At 45.1% G+C, this 20038-nt stretch overlaps 1 protein-coding gene across 3 annotated transcripts in view; it reads left to right on the forward strand.

The window, feature by feature from the left end:
• YEATS2 (YEATS domain containing 2) overlaps positions 1-20038 on the forward strand; it is a 1498478-nt gene that overhangs the window by 281553 nt on the left and 1196887 nt on the right. For all 3 annotated transcript variants that reach the window (XM_086943990.1, XM_086943991.1, XM_086943992.1), the window contains exon 8: positions 13792-13903. In XM_086943990.1, the coding sequence (XP_086800116.1) occupies positions 13792-13903 (112 nt within the window). The remainder of the gene's footprint in view (positions 1-13791; positions 13904-20038) is intronic.

A 20038-nucleotide genomic window follows, 5' to 3' on the forward strand; every position in this document is an offset into this window, starting at 1 on the left:
GGGTTACAGCGCAGGTTTTTTAGGAGGATATTCCAGATAGTAGGGGCATTGCCAGAGAAGGAGCTAGTTTGCTTAGTTTTCTTTTTATGCAGAGGTGGGATTAGGAGGAGGGTGCTTGTGCTTCTCAGAGGACGAGTGGTACCAGCGATGAGGAGTTTCTTGTAAAGGTACTGCAGAGTGTTTTGGTGGAGGGCTTTATGAGTAATGCAAGCAGTTTTGTAAGCTGATCTCCCTTCGATAGGGAGCCATTTAAGAGATTTGAGAGCTGGGGAGATATAATCTAAGCGTTTGCAGTCATTGATGAGCCCGGCTGCAAGGTTGAGCACAATCAATATGTGCAAGAACAAGTGATTGAACTGCAAGTTTAAAATCATCGTTTGGTATGAATGGTTTGATTTTCTTGAGGTGACGGAGAGTGAAGAGGGATCCTTTGGCAGAGTTTTTGATGTGAATGTTAAGGGTGAGGGTGTTGTCGATAGTAATTCCAAGGGATTTTACGGAGTTTGACAGTGTGAGTGAGCAGTTGAGTGCGTTAAGGTCTGAAATCCATGATTGAGCGGGGAGAGGGTCCTTTTTAGGGGAGAAAAGAATGATTTCAGTTTTATTAGGGTTTAGTTTGAGGTGATCTGAATGAAACCAGGATATGATCTTGTAAAGGGTGTTGTTCAGGTGTAAGATGTCAGCATGAGTTTTAATCTTGTAATAGATTTGGGTGTCATCGGTGTATAGGTGGTAGTTGATACCTGCTTGTTTAAGAATGAGCGTGAGGGGTTCCATAAAGAGGTTAAAGAGGGAAGGGGAGAGAATAGATCCTTGGGGGACTCCAAGGGAGACTGGAGTGGGTTTAGAGAGACAATTTTTAATTTTGATTTGCTGAGTTCGGTGTTGAAGGTAACAGGTGAACCATTTGAAGGCGGTGCCATTAAGGCCGAAACGGTCCTAAGAACATTAAGTAGGGCTGAATGATTGACTGTATCGAACGCTGCGACGAGATCAAGGAGGATAAGAAGGCAGGTCTCGCCATTATCAAGTGATTGATGGATGTCATCTATGACATTGAGCATTGCCGTTTCGGTGCTGCAGCCTTTCCTGAAGCCAGACTGAAGGGGGTCAAGTAGGTTAAAGTTTTCGATTGTGTTTGTCAAATTGTGGTAGGACACATTTTTCAAGGACCTTTGAGAGAAAGGAGAGGTTGGTGATAGGGCGGAGATTGTGTAGGTCATTTGGGTCAGCATTAGGATTTTTAATTGTGGGCAAGATTTGTCCAAGTTGAAGGGAGGTGGGGACACAGCCCGTGAAGAGAGAGGTGTTGATGAATTTGGTCCAGAATGGGGCTTAAAGGTAGGGACAAGGTTGGAGGGTACAGGATCTTTTGTGTGGGCGGACAGTTTAAGATTGCCAATATTTTGCGGACTTCTAGCTCAGTGACGGGAAGGAAATTGAGCAAGGATGCATTGTCTTTTAGTTGTGAGTTAGGGGAGTTGGTAGCCGGTGAAGTGGTAGCAGGGAGGCCAGTGGAGTGGTTGGGGGGGGTAGAGAAGTGGGTGGGTTAGGGAGCAGGTTGGAGGGTGGTTGTGTGGGAAGGACGGATTGATCAATTTTGGCCAGTTTTTTCCGAGAAGAAATGGGCAATTTCGTCGCATCTGGCTGAGGAGGCTGTCCTAATAGGAGGTGCTGGGGAAGTTTGGTTACGAATGATATTGAATAATTCCCTGGGTCTGTTCTTGGCACAATCAAGTTGAGTCCGGAAGAAGGATGCCTTTTGCTTGAGGATGTGTTTTTGTACATGGATCTAGCACGTCCGAGAAGTGCAAGATGGGAGGGTGAGGGCTGGTGTCTCCAGGTTCTTTCCGCTAGTCTGAGTGCCCGTCTTTCATTATTAATCTCAGTATTAAACCAAGAGTTTGAGGGGGTGTTTCTTTGGTTTTTGAGTTTAGTCGGGGCCAGTTCGTCAAGAACACCAGTGACAGTATTATTGAAGAGTTCAGTGAGCTCATTTGCATTTTGTGAGTGGGGAATGTGAAGGAGTTGAGCTTGGAGTTTAGATTGTAGAGCGTCTGGGGGGATACATTTTAGGTTCCTTGCCAATTTCTTAGGCCTGTTAAATTTAGAGGCGGGGAGGCTTGCTGAGGTATCGATGGTGAACAGTATAAGGTGATGGGCAGGCCAGTCAATGGGGATGATATTGGTCACGGTGGTCAGATCTTCGTTAGACAGAATGTCATCAAGTATGGAAGCTTTGTAGTGTGTTGGGGCTAAGCAGAGTTGTTTGAGTTCACTGATCTCAAGGAGAGTGGTGAGGAGGGAGATAGTGGGATCATTGGTATCGTTCCAATGGAGGTTAAGATCCCCAAGAAAGAGATTTTTTGAGTTGGATAATGCAGATTTCGTCAGCTCAGATAAGTCCTCAATGAAGGGCTGTGGTGGTCCAGGGGGCGATAGATGTTGTGTAGGCGGATTGGGACGGAATTTTGAGTTGACAGTTCAGTTTCCAGGTATGCGCATGATGAGTAGCCAGGGTTAGTGACCAGGGATAACTGAAAATCATTTTTAAAGATAATGGCGAGGCCACCCCCCACTCTGTCTGGTCTATCTTTTCTAAGAATAGAGTATCCAGGAGGGGAGAGTAGGTCAAGTATGCTCGTTGAGTGGTCATTTAGTCAGGTTTCTGTGAGGAATGCGATATCAATGGATTCACTCAGGAGTGTTTCCGAAATTTCCATGGCGTGTAAAACAGCGGATTGGCAGTTGACGAGCATGCACTTCAGTGGTGTGGGGTTGTATATGGAGGGTGGGCACGAGGGGATTAATGTGAGTTGGGGCGGTGGCCTAGGGGAAGCTGGGGAGGAAGGGGTTCTATTAGTGTCTATAATAACAGGGATGGGGGCATGGGGGAGTGGAGGGTTTGTGGTTGGTACATTAGTAAGGGAGGAGTTGCATAGGTCGGCGAGGTCAGACGGGGAGAGATGGTTAGAGGTGCGGTGAGGTCTGTGGTACCACAGTGGAGAAGGAACGATCTCCACCTGTTGTGTGTGGTGTGAGGGATTTTTGAGGGAGGGTGGGAGGGGGTTTTATCCTGGGGGAGGGGTTGGAGCTGAGGAGGATGAAATCTTTCCTGAGTCGGGCCAGTACAGTAGTTAAGTTAGAAAGGTCATGTTCAATCTTTTGAGATGAGTATAAGCAGAAAATACGTTATCTGTTGTTTTCTGGCAGGTCTATTTCAGCTATGGAGCGTCATCGAGTGGGCAAATGGAGCATAGCCGCTTGTGCCTGCAGGGCATTGCTTTTAAATAAGGGTTTCATAAACGTGTTAAATAAACAAGCCTTGCGCTAAAAGTGGGAGGGGTGGGGGGAGTGTGGCCCAGAACACACAAAGCGTTTCCCTTGCGGGAGCGAGCCAGGAGCACCACGTGTTAGCAAGTTAATTACAAACACATGGTGTCAAAGCTCACTCCGCAATGGAATCGCCAAACGTGCACGCATTGCCATTGAAAGCAATGCAACGCGTGCACGTTTTTGGGACACAAACTGAGTCGACGGCTAAAGGTCGTTTTCCAAACCGCGCATGTGCGCTGCTAGGCGAGACCTAAAAAGCCTCCTCTGATTGTATCTGTGCAGGAAGGTTTCCCCTCCTGCACAGAAACAATCATCCCGCAACGCAGGCACCCCTGCACCATGGTGCAAAGGTGCCTGCCTTGGCGCACAGCAGCCCATTGTGCACCGGCGCACGGCAGCCCATTGTGCGCCGGCACTGGGGAAAAGGACAGGAATGTGCCGTATCTGATCATGTGTGTTCCGCCACACATGTAACACTGCGTTCACACGAGCGTGCATGCACGGGTCATTAAGTTGCTTGTTTTTATTTCCTGTGCTTTCCCCTCTGCCTCTGTCTGATCACTTTCACTTTAGTTTGATCCAAATGTAAATTACCATGATGTGCAAATTTTTTCGAGTTGCATTAAAATAGTCTTATTATTATTAGTTTTAGGAATAAACTTATTGATTTCAAACTTTGTAGTCTTTTCCGTGCACGACCACGTATTTACTCTGCTCGTCAATGCCTACCAACTATACAAATTGGTATTGGGCCTAATTTGATTGCTTCCAACATGTAACTTGCATGGATTGCAGTACGCACACAGAACCACGCACTCACAACCACACACACACACAACCACACCCACAACCACACACAAACCCACACCCACACACACAATCACACCCACAACCACACACACACACACACAACCACACACACCCACAACCACAACTACACACACCCACAACCACAACCACACATACTCATCCACACCCGACACGCACAACCACACAGACACACACAGACACACACAGACACAACCACACCCACACAACCACACCCACACAACCACACCCACACATACAACCACACACACTAACACACAACCACACACACACCCACAACCACACCCACAACCACACCCACACACACAACCCCTCACACACAACCACACACACAACCACACACACACCCACAACCACACACAACCACACACACACAATCCCACACACACAACCACCCACACAACCACACCCACACATACAACCACACACATTAACACACACAGAAACACACACACAACCACACACACAACCACACACACAACCACCCACACCCACACCCACACACAACCACACCCACACACACAACCACACACACAACCACACACACACCCACAACCACACACAACCACACACACACAACCACACACTCACAACCATACACACACAACCACACACAACGACACACACAACCACACACACAACCACACACACAACCACACACTCAACCACACAAACACAACCACACACACAACCACACACACAACCACACACAAACACAACCACACACAACCACACACACAACCACACACAAACACAACCACACACAACCACACACTCACACAACCACACACCCACAACCACCCACCCACCCACACACACACAACCACCCACACCACACACACACACACACCACACACACAACCACACACACACAACCACACACACACAACCACACACATAACCACACACACCCACACACACCCACACACCCACACACACAACACACACAACCACACAACACACACAACCACACACACACCCGCACACACACAACCACACACACAACCACACACACACAACCACAACCACCCACATACTCAACCACACACACAACCACACACACACCTGCACACACACAACCACACACACACAACCACACACACACAACCACACACACAACCACACACACACACCCCCACACCACACACACACACAACCACACACACACAACCACACACACACAACCACACACAACCATACACACACAACCACACACACAACCACACCCACATACAACCACACACACAACCCACAAAACCACACCCACAAAACCACACACACACCACACACACAACCACACATACACATCCACGCCCAACGACCCACACACCCACACACACACGCACACCCACCCACACACCCACCCACACACACAAACCCACCCACACACACCACACACACACCTCACACACCACACACACACACAGCCACCCACACCACCCACACAAAACCACTCACACCACACACAGCCACCCACACAGCCACCCACACAGCCACCCACACACACCACACCCACACACCACACACACACACACACACACACACACACACACACACACACACATACACAAACACCCACACATACACACACACACCCACACATACACACAACCTCACACACAACCACACACACAAAACCACACTCAACCAAATGCACAACCACCACACGCACAACCACACACACACAACCACCACACGCACAACCACCACACGCACAACCACCACACGCACAACCACACACACAACCACACACACAACCACACACACACCACACACACACAACCACACATACACCACACACACAACCACACATACACCACACACACAACCACACAAACACGTCCACGCCCAACAACACACACACCACCCACACACCACCCACACACCACCCACACACCACCCACACCCCCCCACACACCCCCCCACACAACCACCCACACAACCACCCACACAACCACCCACACAACCACCCACACACACCACCCAACACAACCACACACACTACACACACAACCACACACACAACCACAAACACAACCACACATACACATCCACGCCCAACGACACCCACACCACCCACACAACCACACACCACCCACACAACCACACACAACCACCCACACAACCACCCACACAACCACCCACAACCACCCACAACCACCCACAACCACACACAACCACACACACAACCACACACACAACCACACACACAAAACCACACACAACCACACCGCACACACATCCATAACCACACACACACACAACCACACACACTAACACAACCACACACACAACCACACCCGCCCACACACACAGCCACACACACCCACACACACCCACACACACACACCCACACACACACACACACCCACACACACACACACACCCACACACACCCACACACACACACCCACACACACACACACACACCCACACACACGCAACCACACACACACAACCACACCCAAAACCACACACACCATACACACCACACACACCACTGATAGATATGTTTATTGATTGATTATTTAAAATCTTTACCAAAAGAGGATGCACAATATAAAATTTCAGTTATAGTAATACAGTAAAAGTAAAATAAGCGATAATTTCATAATCTTAAAAATTCAGAAATATAAACGGTATCATAGTTATTTTTTTTTTATTCCAGTTTTTTCCATGCACTCATTAAAAATTTTGAGAGGGCAGAGTTAATATGTATATCTTCCAAGCAAATACATTGGATTAGTGCTTGTCTACATGTCCTTATTGATCTTTCATTGAAATGCCTTTTTAAAAGTGTTAATCTTTAATTTTTTAGTTCCGGGCAAAGGCACAATAGATGTATGATGTTTTCTTCTCCTGTATTACACAATCGACATGATATATTATTTTCAAGCTTTTTCCATGGCAGTGCATGAGATTCTCCGGGCAGGATTCCGAACCGGGCTTTCATGAATATATTTTTATATTTCCAAGTCCAAGCTGTATTCAAATATTTTTGCGGACTCTTTTTTTTTTTTTTTTTGTAACTGTATATTCTAGACCAAGCATGTTTCCTTTTGACCAGGGACTCTTTGTCATTTATTACAGATAAAAAATCAGTTGTCTTATTTACAATTTTTTTAAAAGATTCATGAGGAATAGAGGTCAACCAAGTCTCCTTAAACCCAAATTCATCCAAAGCCTTCTCGAGATACTTCCAAGCAGATAATTTACTATTGCCCTCTACTTCTTTCCATAAAAACTTTGAGATTAAATTGTCCTTGTCATTTTTTACCCTATACCATACTTTAATTGTGTTACCCATTCGAGCATGTAGTTGGTTATTCAAGCCAAATTCTAATCTAATTTGAGACTGTGAGGCATTTTTTAGGTAAGCTGAAAAGGGATCTAAATGTTTTTGAGATTTCTTTGTTTATTATTATTGCGTCCTTTCCGTTCAATGCTTCACTGCCATAGGTTAGGGAAGGTAGCAATTTTGCAGATATGACTTTAAGTAGCGGCTGGAAGGTTAAATTGCTGGTGGATTTTTTTATCATACCAAATGCACCTGTTAGTGAGTTCGCTTTCCGGGCTATGTCCAATTTCTGAGGTTTAAAGCTACCATTATCATCAAAAACCAGTCCTAGGTATCTATAGGTTTTAGTTTGCTCCAGTTTTCCCTTACCTAAGAACCATTTCATATTGTATTTCCTTCTTCGATTTTTTGAGACAACCATAACTTTAGATTTTGATTTATTTATTACCATTTTATTTTTTATTGCGTACTCCTGTATACGTGTAATTAACTTTGTAAGCCCATCTTTGTTCTACTTAAAAGAATAACATCATCTGCATATAGCAAATTTGATATGTGCTTATCTGCAAGTTTCGGTGGATGGGCATTTATCTTGTTCAATGCTTCGGTTAGATCAGTTAAAAATAGATTATATAATAAAGGTGCCAATACGCAGCCTTGCTTAACACCGCCAAGCGTTGGTATTTCCCCAGTTAATGATCTGCCGTTCCCAATACGAACTTTGGCCCAGGTTTTTTTATACAGGAGACTGATCAGGTATATTAAAGGCTGAGGAATCCCTTGTGCTTGTAACTTTTTCCATAAAAGATCTCTGTTGACACAGTCAAAAGCTGATTTAAAATCAACAAAACATAGAAACAGTGATTCACCCTTTAAGATTGCCTTTTGCTGAACGCCGCTGTTCTTTGGAATACGTCTAAAGGCTCTGTACTCGGAGGACAAGAGTATACCGGTTACTTTCTCAGCAAACTTTTTTTGGACACGATCTACCAATAACAAGGATTTACGTTTCCTGATTAAGATACTCATATATATGAACTTGGATCACTTTAAATGAATTCGAATTGATGCAGATTACGTCCAAGGAATTTGCTGGTCATGTTTCTACGCAACTTTTTTCTTTGATATTTATGCCCTGACAAAGTCTTGGGTCTCTACGACCGAGACGAAACACGTGTTGGCAGAGGTTGCATTCCTATCTATTGATGAAGATCGAATTGAAAATGTCAATAAATGAAGAATAATGAGAAAATTTGAAACCTGGAACTCAACATTTGTCCTTTCTTTTGGATATTGACGAACTCTCTTAGCTCAGGATTTTCTGTCTATTTTTATAGCTTTACAGTTGTGTCTTTTTTCTAAGTCGCATTGTTTTTGATTCTGGTTGGGTGACCGGAGTCTAATCCTTGGAGCTTATCAGATATTGTATCACATTACTGTTTTCCTCTCAGCGCAAACTACCCTCATTCACCCTTTCGTTTTGTTGCTTTATCTTGTTCAATGCTTCGGTTAGATCAGTTAAAAATAGATTATATAATAAAGGTGCCAATACGCAGCCTTGCTTAACACCGCCAAGCGTTGGTATTTCCCCAGTCAATGATCTGCCGTTCCGAATACGAACTTTGGCCCAGGTTTTTTTATACAGGAGACTGATCAGGTATATTAAAGGCTGAGGAATCCCTTGTGCTTGTAACTTTTTTCATAAAAGATCTCTGACACAGTCAAAAGCTGATTTAAAATCAACAAAACATAGAAACAGTGATTCACCCTTTAAGATTGTCTTTTCCATTAAAATAGATAGTGCCAGGATATTAGAGGATGTACCAAGTCCTTTAATGAAGCCGGTTTGATTTGGTGGAAGGATATTTTTCTTTTTCACCACGTCAGATAAGATTGTTAGCAGATAGGATGCAAAAAGTTTTGCATCAGTGTCTTGTAGCATTATTAAACAATAGTTTTCAGGGAGCACCCAATCTCCCTTTTTTTTAAAAATTGGGGATATTAAGGAGCCTCTTGAGCTTTCAGGTATTTCCCCTTTACTAGCTATTTCTTTAAAGACCTTTACAAGTACTTCGGCCCATGTTTCTGGATCATCTTTGTATACAGAAAAAGGTATCCCGTTCGGTCCAGGTGCTCCATTTTTTTGATTCTTTATTAGTTTAACAATCTGCTCCTGTGTTATCTCCATGACTGGTTCTTGATGTGTTATTGCAGTTTCCTTCCTTAGGTTATGGTCTTCAATTCCCTGTACTGCTGGATGTGGATTAAAATGATGGCTTAAAAAATTTACCCATTCAGTTTCAGTCAACACTGATGAGACTATCACTTTATCCGGCCTATTTAGGGTATTAACCATCTTTCAGAATTACCTCGAATTACCTAAGTTACTAGCATAGAATATACGAGTCCAGAGAGCGTTATTGGCTTCGTTTTTTTCATTCCATATTATCTTCTTTAAATTTTTATTTGCCACTTTCAGGGCCGTTCTAATTTCTTCTTTATCTGAGAATTTAGTCAGCTCTTTCCTTAATTTATTTCTGGTTCGTTTCATTTATTGCACTGCGTGTGTCAGATTAATATTAGTTACCCTTTTTATTATCTGAGTCATTTGGCCATCTCTAAAGATATTGGGATTACCTTTACTGGTAGGCAGTCTGGCAGTGAAACTGGCCCATTGTTCGACTGCTGATGCAAATGGTGCCTCTTGGCTGCATTCCTGTAGCCGTTTTAGAGCCAAATCGCTTGTTAGTTGGTTGTTTCGAGATTCTGTTTCCCAAATTAACTTTTTATAATTAACGGTTCCAACTTGACCTTCAGTTGTTAGATAGATTTGGTGATTTTTATTTTTGAATGTTGTGGTAATGATTTGCTGACTATGATCACTCTCCAAGACTTGCTTTAAATGGTATGATGTACAGTTGCCATAGATATTTAGTGATACCATAGTATAGTCTATGCGGGATTTAGTACTGTGGGTGTAATAGGACCATGCTGGCGGTGAGTCTGTTGGAAATCTTACATTGAGTATTCGTAACCCCAAGGCTTCCATATCCTTTATAAAATGTATACCCAATTGTTTGAGACCTTGTTTATTCAAAGGGTCTGTTACCTGATCCGGGATTGACCAAAACACACCACACACACCACACACAGCCACCCAGACAGCCACCCAGACAGCCACCCAGACAGCCACCCAGACAGCCACCCACACACAACCACCACACACAACCACCTCACACACCTCACACACCTCACACACCACACACACCACACACACCACACACAGCCACCCACACACACCACACACAGCCACCCACACACACCACCCGCACAACCACCACACACACAACCACCACACACACAACCACACCCACACATATACACACAACCACACACCCACACAAAACCACACAACCACACCCACAACAACCCACAAAACCACACACAAAACCACACACAACCACACACACCCACACACCCACAACCACACACACACCACACACACACCACACACACACAACCACACATACACATCCACGCCCAACGACACACACACCACCCACACAACCACACACACAACCACACACACAACCACACACACAACCACACACACAACCAACCACACACACAACCACACACACAAAACCAACCACACACACAACCACACACACAAAACCACACACACAAAACCACACACAACCACACGCACACACCACACACACACACAACCACACACACACACACACAACCACACACACACACAACCACACACCCTAACACAACCACACACACACACCCAAACACACACACCCACAACCACACACACGCAACCACACATACAACCACACACACAACCACCACACACACCACACACACCACACACACACCACCCACACAGCCACCCACACAGCCACCCACACGCACACATCCACGCCCGACACACCCACCACACACACACACCCACACACACACCCACACACACACACCCATACATACACAACCACACACACAACCACACACACACAATCACACACACACAACCCCATACAAACACATACACACACATACACCCACACACAACCTCACACACACAACCCCACACAACCACACCCACACACAACCACACCCACACAACCACACCCACACACAACCACCCCCACACACAACCACACACACACACACACACAACCACACACACACAACCACACCCACACACACCCACACCCGCACATAACCACAACCACACCCACACACAACCACACACAACCACACACACAACCACCCACACACAACCACACACGACAACCACACACAAGCCACAAAACCACACACACAAAACCACACACACAAAACCACATGCACAACCACCACACATACACCACACACACCACACACACATCCACGCCCAACGACACACACACACACCACACAATCACAACCACACACAACCACACAATCACAACCATCCACACCCACATCCACACCCACACCCACACCCACAACCACACACAACCACACACAGCCACAACCACACACTCAACCACACACACAACCACACACACAATCACAACCACACACACAGAACCACACACAACCACCCACACACCCATAACCACACCCACACCCAAAACCATACCCAAGCACACACACACACAACCACCCACAAACACACACAACCACACACACAACCGCAACAAAAAGTTTTATGAAAAATTGACTCTTTTAAAAACACCCAGCTGTGAAAAGGAGACCAATATTGCCCCTATTTTTATTATTCTGTATCCTCTGTTCAATTCTGGGGTGCTTTTTTAACTTGTCTCTAGTTCATTGCGAATCTTACCGTTACTAATTCAAATTGTGTTAGCTTTGGCTTATTTGGCTTCTTAGCAACCCAAACTTTATCTCCAAAGGTTGCTTTAACAAGCTGCAAGTCCGCTATGGAAGCCCATTCATTTGCTAATTATTTTCCACATAAGGTTGCAAGACCATAAAGTGGAGTATTTAGGATTTTTAATAGTTTCTTGTTAGAAGATGTTACTCTCTCCTGCTCACCTCCCTCCTGTACTAAAGTTACGAGTGACCTGGCACCCGCCTTTCAGAGGATATTCAGAGGATATTGCATCCACCCAAGTCTGACCTGGCACTTGTGCGTCCCAGCCTGGCACACACCGGGTGATAATCTCCTCACCTCCTTCTAGACCCCAGCTCACTACTGTTTGCAGTCTGTCACCCAGCAGTGTCTGCACGGTTGGGTCTGGACTCCAAGCAGTGCCTTATATATTTAATTTAGAACATGACTCACTGCCTGACTTAGGCACCCGTTACAGCTCCACTCTGCTTACTGCTCTCCCCAGTCTGTGCTGGCCACAGCCACTCCACTCAGCTCCCTGTATGATGATTCAGATCTCAGTGATTATTAAGTGGTAGGTACTATTGTCTCATGTGATAGGTACATACCGTATAAGGCAGTCACATCCTGCAATTTGTTGAATTTGAGGACCAACTACAGACCCACCAGTACGTTATATTTACTTACAGCGTAATTGCTCTGCCTGAGCCTGTAGCTCGCTGCTCTCAAGGTGCACTGGTGCCACAATAGCCTAGGCAGCACTCCGCTCTGCTGACGGACAGTTAGTGGAGTCGATAAATTATTGATTTTACTCCTTTAGTAGCACTAAAGGTCTAAAATATTACAGCCTGTAACACACTGACTGAGTAAATTAATTATAATTTATTAGCAGCTGAGATCCGCTTTTGGGCTGGTTGGTCAGGTCCTACCTGCGAAAGAGTCTGGACAGACTCAGTGTCAGTTGTCAGTGTCCTTCCATTTCTGGTGGTTTACAGCAATTTCAAGATCTTTTTAGAGTTTCTTTTTTCTCAGATGAGTGGAATTTCTGATATTTGTTTGCGTGGTCTCTTCATTGCTTGATTTTGCTTGCGAGAAAGTGTCATGTCTAGTCATTGAAATGTTACTCCTAATGACACAAAATTATGAAAATGTCACACATTGCAATCAGAAACCTTGGCAGCTACATATCAACTTGGGTCATATAGACATCCAAGAATCCATGGGCGTTTCCGCCAAAGTCTGTGGGTCACCCCTGGCCCGCTCAGCGGCTGCACCAGCATCAGGCGGGCAGAGGAGCAGAAAGGTACGTTTTAGGCATCTTGGCCACACCGCAGTTGTTGTATTCTCGAGGGTTTCAAATAACTAAAAATCGATGACTTCTCTTTTCAGTCTGTAAGGAAATGCATAGCTTTAGGTATTTGAAAATGTTTAAAAATATTGAACCTGTTATTTAAGTGTTTTTGTACATTTTCTTTTTTAGTGAACCTCCTTTTCATCTTACTAGACGGGGCTGGGGAGAGTTTCCTGTGAGGGTGCAGATTCACTTTAAGGACAGCCAGAACAAGAGAGTTGACATCATACATAATTTGAAGGTAATAATGAAACTGATAAGCCTCAGTAGGTGAAGTGCCTCAGTGCTTGAGCTAGGACCAGGCCATTTTCAAATATTTAAGCACTATTCAGGGTTTGGTGTTTTCTAGAGTATCCATTATTTTACTAACAGCGTTGGTTGTACGTTTGTGTTGTAATGATTAGATCTGCAAATCGACCTTTATTGCATTATAATTTATTGGTAGCAGAAAAAGACGTATGAATAGGAGTACAAATACAACAGCATCATACATTATAAAATGCATTAATTAATCGATGCAATGAAGTTAAAAAAGTTTAGCCTAGATGTTGGACCCGGCCTCGTGGCGTGGTCCCCCTCCTCCCGCATGGCGGGCCCTGGACGACCTTGACCCCTGTCCTCCGGCCTGAAGCTTCCCCCTCCAACCTTCACGAGAGCCACCACTCATGGCGACCCCTACTCGCCCCCCGCTGCTGGTCCGACCCCTATCCCGGGCCACCCTCTCAGGCCCCGACTCCATCTTGGGCCTTCCACGTCCAGGCCCTGTGGCCTCGGCCCGACCTCGGCCGCGGCCCCAGCTGTGTCCCAACATCGAGGCACCAAGATCCGTCCAGGTGGTAAAACGGCCACTTGACGGATCAAGGAGGAGGAGAGTTTCGATGGCCCTCCAGCCGTCCCCGGATGCCTGGTTTCGATCGCCTCCGGCCTCCCTGGGCGCTGGCTCCACCCCCCTGCTGGGTGTCTAGACACTCTCATCCCGGCCCCTCTGAGCCCCAGGTGCGAGGGTCCGGACATCAAAGGACTTCAGACCTATATCTGGGGCAGCTCTGAAATGGGTCAGCAGTTGTATCCTGGAGTCGAGAGACCCTGAGAAGAACTCGCCTACTTCGAACCCTGTAACTATCTTTGGAGCCCTGCTGGCGCTGCCACGGCCCGACCTTGCTGAAACGCTCTTCGGAGCCCTGCTGGCGCTGCCGCGGCCCGACCTCGCTGAAACCATCTTCGGAGCCCTGCTGGCGCTGCCGCGGCCCGACCTCGCTGAAACCATCTTCGGAGCCCTGCTGGCGCTGCCGCGGCCCGACCTCGCTGAAACCACCTTCAGAGCCCTGCTGGCGCTGCCGCGGCCCGACCTCGCTGAAACCATCTTCGGAGCCCTGCTGGCGCTGCCGCGGCCCGACCCCTAGGAACCCCCCCAGCTCGAGGATTGAGAGCTGAGCGTAGGGTATCCCTGTACCAGGCTGGTACCAAGACTGTCCCGCTACCCCCTTCCCACAGTACTAAGACCTTAAAGATCCCTCGATCTATTTGTACATATGTTGCTGAGATAACCTGCCTTGATTGCTGATAAAGACGTTAAGAATCTATCCTTGTGTGGTGTCCTTCTGTAGTGGTGTGATTGCTCGCCTGTACGATTCTAGGAGAGGAACCTCGCCAGGCGGCCTCTCGACGGCGCTCGGCCAGTTCCATAAGGAGAGGTGGGTCTCGGGGTGGTCGGCCAGATAGCCTCTGCCTCCCCCCTAAGATCGCCTTTCTAACACTAGACAAAATGCCTAAAGCACACTTGCTGCAAACACGCTAAATAGATTAGCAAAGACAAATTGCCTAAAGCACACTTGCTACAAACACGCTCATACGGAGTCTAAATTACACCTGATACTACTATACTACCTCAATTGATTACTTCTTTTTGCATATACCTACTCAAAAAATTAAACTGTTCATTTTACTCTGCCAATTAACCAGTAGAGGTGATGCAATTGAATTCCACAGTTGCAAGATCACAGAGCGAAGAACAGACATTGCAATAGATATAAACCTTACTCTCAGATAAGAAAAATATTGCAACCCACAATCGAATTTAAGACTCTCACTACTAATAATCTCAAACAAAATGGTGCAAGGTTCCAATTTAAAGAGCTTATTTAGCAATGAGCTCGGACAGAACACTAATTAATTCCAAAATACATGTAAAAGGGGGCACAATGCAGTGACATGAAGCCAGTCTCCTTTTCCCTCTAGGTTTGCATCTAAAACAGCGATTACAACCTAAGGAAAGAAGCTATTCAAACTTTAAGGGTTATAATATGAAAACAAGCAAGAGGAAAAACTCCATGCTTCTAAAATTAGCGCCTCTAAATATCATACCTAAAGTGCCTCAGTTCTTCCAATGCCTTAGACATCAATATGAACCCAGTTTAATTTTCTAGATATGTTTGGCAAGCAGATTAATATGACAGCCATCTTGAACCGGTCTGTACCAGCTGCTAACACCTCTCATTTTATGTTTGATCATCACTTTTAGAATGGGAAAGGATTTCCTTGAACGTAATGCAGCGTTTACAGCTTTAATAAATTTTAGATTTTCAGAAAACGAAACCATAGCTTTTTTCCTAATGTATCATTTGCAGTTCCTAGTTGGTCTCAACACTTCCCTAAATTGTTGTATTTAAAATTAGACCGCTCAAAAGCCTAAATCCTCCCAGCGGTTCAGTTCCTCATCAGAAATCTATAAGCCACAGGCAGTACGGTCTTTCAATAAATGAAATCCATGACAGTCTGGAATATTTAGTTCTTGAAAATATTCATTCTTATGCCGTAGAGGCTCCTGAATGACCTTATACCTGTTGTTTTGGAAGAATTAATTTTTTCATAAATACTGGCTAAAAAACACCTGCACCCCCCAGCATGGCGTGGACTAAGCAATTGTCAAAAACTGTGACAGAAAGCATTTCATTTAGATGAGAAAGGGTGTCTAAAAAGGCTGCCAAGTAATGTGGTTGCAGATTGGGCAAAGCAAGGACACCATATTCTTTATCCAATTGCAGATTTGGGAAGCTCAGCCTAGGCCGGTGATGGTCCCAGACAAACCTGCATAGTAGCGAGTGAACCTCTGTTAAAAAAAAAAAAAAAAAAAAAGATTAGGCAGATTTGGATTGGAATATTTGGAAATAAAAAAATAAAGAGGCAAAATTGATATTTTAATTAAGGCCACTCTACCAATAATTGAAATTGGTAGCAAAGAACATTTGACGAGGAGGAAGAGCACTTTGATCAATATAGACAGATAATTAAGTTTATACAAATCCTCATAATTGAATGTAACCTGGCTGCCCAACTTGAATGTAACATGGCTGCCCAAATTTCTAATTGGTTGTGTGGGGTTATACTTATATCCTAGGTCTTATTAAATATCTGCGGTGGAGGCATTAGATAAAACAATTTGTTTTTCCTTGGTATATTTTATACCCCAAGTTGATGTAAACTCTTGATTTCATCGAGTAACTTCTGAATGTTACACCTCTCCACATTCAGCTAAATCACGTATTCAGCGGTAATTTCTCTGTAATTTCTCAATGCAAAACATCATTACCTCCTGTCTACCACTTAAAGGGGATGGACCATTGCCACTGTGTTATCATCAGGAGTCTTTGCATAAACATGAAAATCAAATGCAATGACACTTTTTAAGGCAATAATGAGAGTTGTGAGTAGTTTTTTTTTTTTTTTTAATTTGTTTTTATTGTTGCAGCACATAGCAATAATCAGTCATATTCTTCCGTTGGCTGCAGCGTCAACATTCTGCTGCAGTCAACCAATAGCGCAACTTTTTATTTTTTAATAAACAACTCTTAACTTTAAGGTCGTGAGTAGTTTTTAAAGGGTTTTATTTTCTAGTCAAAAGTTAAGGTTCTCTGACTCTTTATTCATTAGTCAAATATCAATCAGGTTACAGAATTGAAAAATAGGAAAAAATAGAATTAATACAGAACATATTATAGATTGCATACAAGACACTCCATAAAGGAAGACAATGATGCTTAAAATGTCAGTCAGAATCTATTAAAGAGTTTAAGAAAATATAATTCTAGAGTGAGTTTTTGCAAGGCTAATCAATTATTAATAATTGGCCAAAATCTCCCATAAAGAGAAATACAATGCATAGGACAAAATAAGTCTTTGCAAAGCCAGTTAGTCAAAGCATGAAACTTAAAGTTTTAGAATCTAAACCAGTCCAGTTCTATCAGCTGGTCTCTCTCTGGTTCCGGGCTGTGTATCTCTGCCCTCTCTGTGCCTGCCTGAGTCCCCCCGCAGATGCTGCCACTCCTTCCTTTCTAGACTTGCAGAGCCTTAAAAAAAACTGTGTATCCTGCCTCGCGTCCTGCTAAAAAAAATATGAGCAGCCTGCCTACACCTCTTAGCTAGCATCCAATATTTCTATCAAAATTTCATGTGACTTGGTCTTCGTAGCTTGTCCAATAGGAGCTTCAGAACACATAGACACCCCATGGGCTGACTGGACACGTCGTCAATCAGGCGAGTTCTTGTCCTGCTTGAGTTTTGTGCTTAGATGACTTCACTTCCTGAAAACTAATACATTTTCTGCAGCAAAAAGTATTAATTATGCAGAAACAGAGAATACATATAAGAAATACATGTGTGCTCTGCAGTTTTCTTTCTCCATGATGGAGTGAATAAAGCTTTGTTTAAACAACTGAATGGAGATAAAAGTATGCAAAGGTCTTTCATGAAGAGAGGGAAAAGGAGGGCGTAAATTATAAGAAAAGTTCTTTCATGTAAGCTGGGAGGGAAAGAGCACAAAATCCATTCCTAATCTTCAAGGATAAAGGCCACGGTAAATTGACCCTGCCAAAGCAAAGTCAGCCTTCCTACACCGTAAAATGCGTGTTAATTCAGCACAAATATATGCTACTTTGAAAGTTGAAAACTCATTTCTAAATGAAATGTACATTCTATAGTGAGGTTAAATCTAGAATAATCACAATTAAACAACCATGATTAATTAATTGAGCATGGTTTTACATGAAAGCACTTTAGACTGAACGCATTTGACCAGGCCTCAGTCATGTTTTCACTTTGCACCAAAACTCTGCGTGCCATTTTTGAAATGCAGTCTGTCTGAAACATAAAGCAGAGCAATGCCTAAATCTAGGTGATCTGGGCTCCATCACCACCAAATCGTCTGCATATAGCTTTAATTTAGAAATACTGGGGAGAGGAGCAGAGATACTGTCATACCCACACATAACTGTAGCAAGAGGTTCAATAAAGATAGCGAACAAAATTGGGGCCAGCGGACAACCCTGCCTAGTTTCCCTGGTGATCCCAATTTTGCCCGCTTCTGTAGAGTTTACTATTATCGATGCAGAGGCATTTGTGTAGAGATCCTTCAGCATTGTCAAGAACAGAGGAGGGGATGACAAAACCCCTAAAATGCAGAAAAGAGCCTCCCGACTAACAAAGGCAAAGGCTTTTCTGCGTTTAACATCAAAATAGCAGTATACAGTTTGTTCTGAGGAAAATAATCTATAGCCTGTATCAAATACTAAGAACCCCACTTTGATCTGGGTGAATCAGGGATGCTGCTACAAACATAGTCTTAACTGATATAATTTTCATGAAAGGCTTGCAGTCTGAATTTAAAAGCCAGGGTGGACTGCTGATGTCTTTTTAGGTTTTGACTGGCCATGCGCTTTGCGCATGTGCCAAAAAAACCTCTTGAGTTGTGTGTGTGGCTTTGGGTCGGCCCTCGTCATTGATTGGCTGGCTCCGTAAACGGAGCCTTGCCATTGGACGAGGGGCCTGTCCGTCAATGCCGGACCAGACACGGGGGCGTTCCCGAGATTCTTTGGCTTTTGCCGACGTCACGCGACGCCGGGAACGCCCCCGATTCTGGTCCGGCATTGCCGGCACCTGCCTCTGCCTTCCTGCTCGGGACATTACACAAAAGATGCTCGATAGCCCCTCCCTCCCGCTCCGTGGCAGCCCGTCTCCCTCCCTCTCCTCAGGCCGGCCGGCCAGCCGAAGGAAGCAGCCGTCCGCCTCCAGCCAGGGCCGCGCTGGGATTGGCCCAGCCGGCCGAGCCTCCACCACGTCATCGGGAGGAGGAGTGGAGAGCAGGAAGCAAGAGATCTGCCAGATGTCCAGGTGAGTGCTTTGTCCGTGTGTGTGTGTCTGTTCCCGCCCCTCACCCTCCCGCTGTTAGTGTGTGGCCGTTCCCGACCCCCCTCCCGCTCTTCGTGCCTTTCCGCCCCCCCTCCTCTGTTTACCTCGTGTGTGGCCGTTCCCGACCCACCTCCCGCTCTTCGTGCCTTTCCTCACTAACCTTTCTCTTGTACCCGCTCGGTGCACTCCTGTG

This window comes from Lissotriton vulgaris, chromosome 11, assembly GCF_964263255.1.
Source record: "Lissotriton vulgaris chromosome 11, aLisVul1.2, whole genome shotgun sequence".
In the NCBI taxonomy this organism is placed as follows: Eukaryota; Metazoa; Chordata; class Amphibia; order Caudata; family Salamandridae; genus Lissotriton; species Lissotriton vulgaris.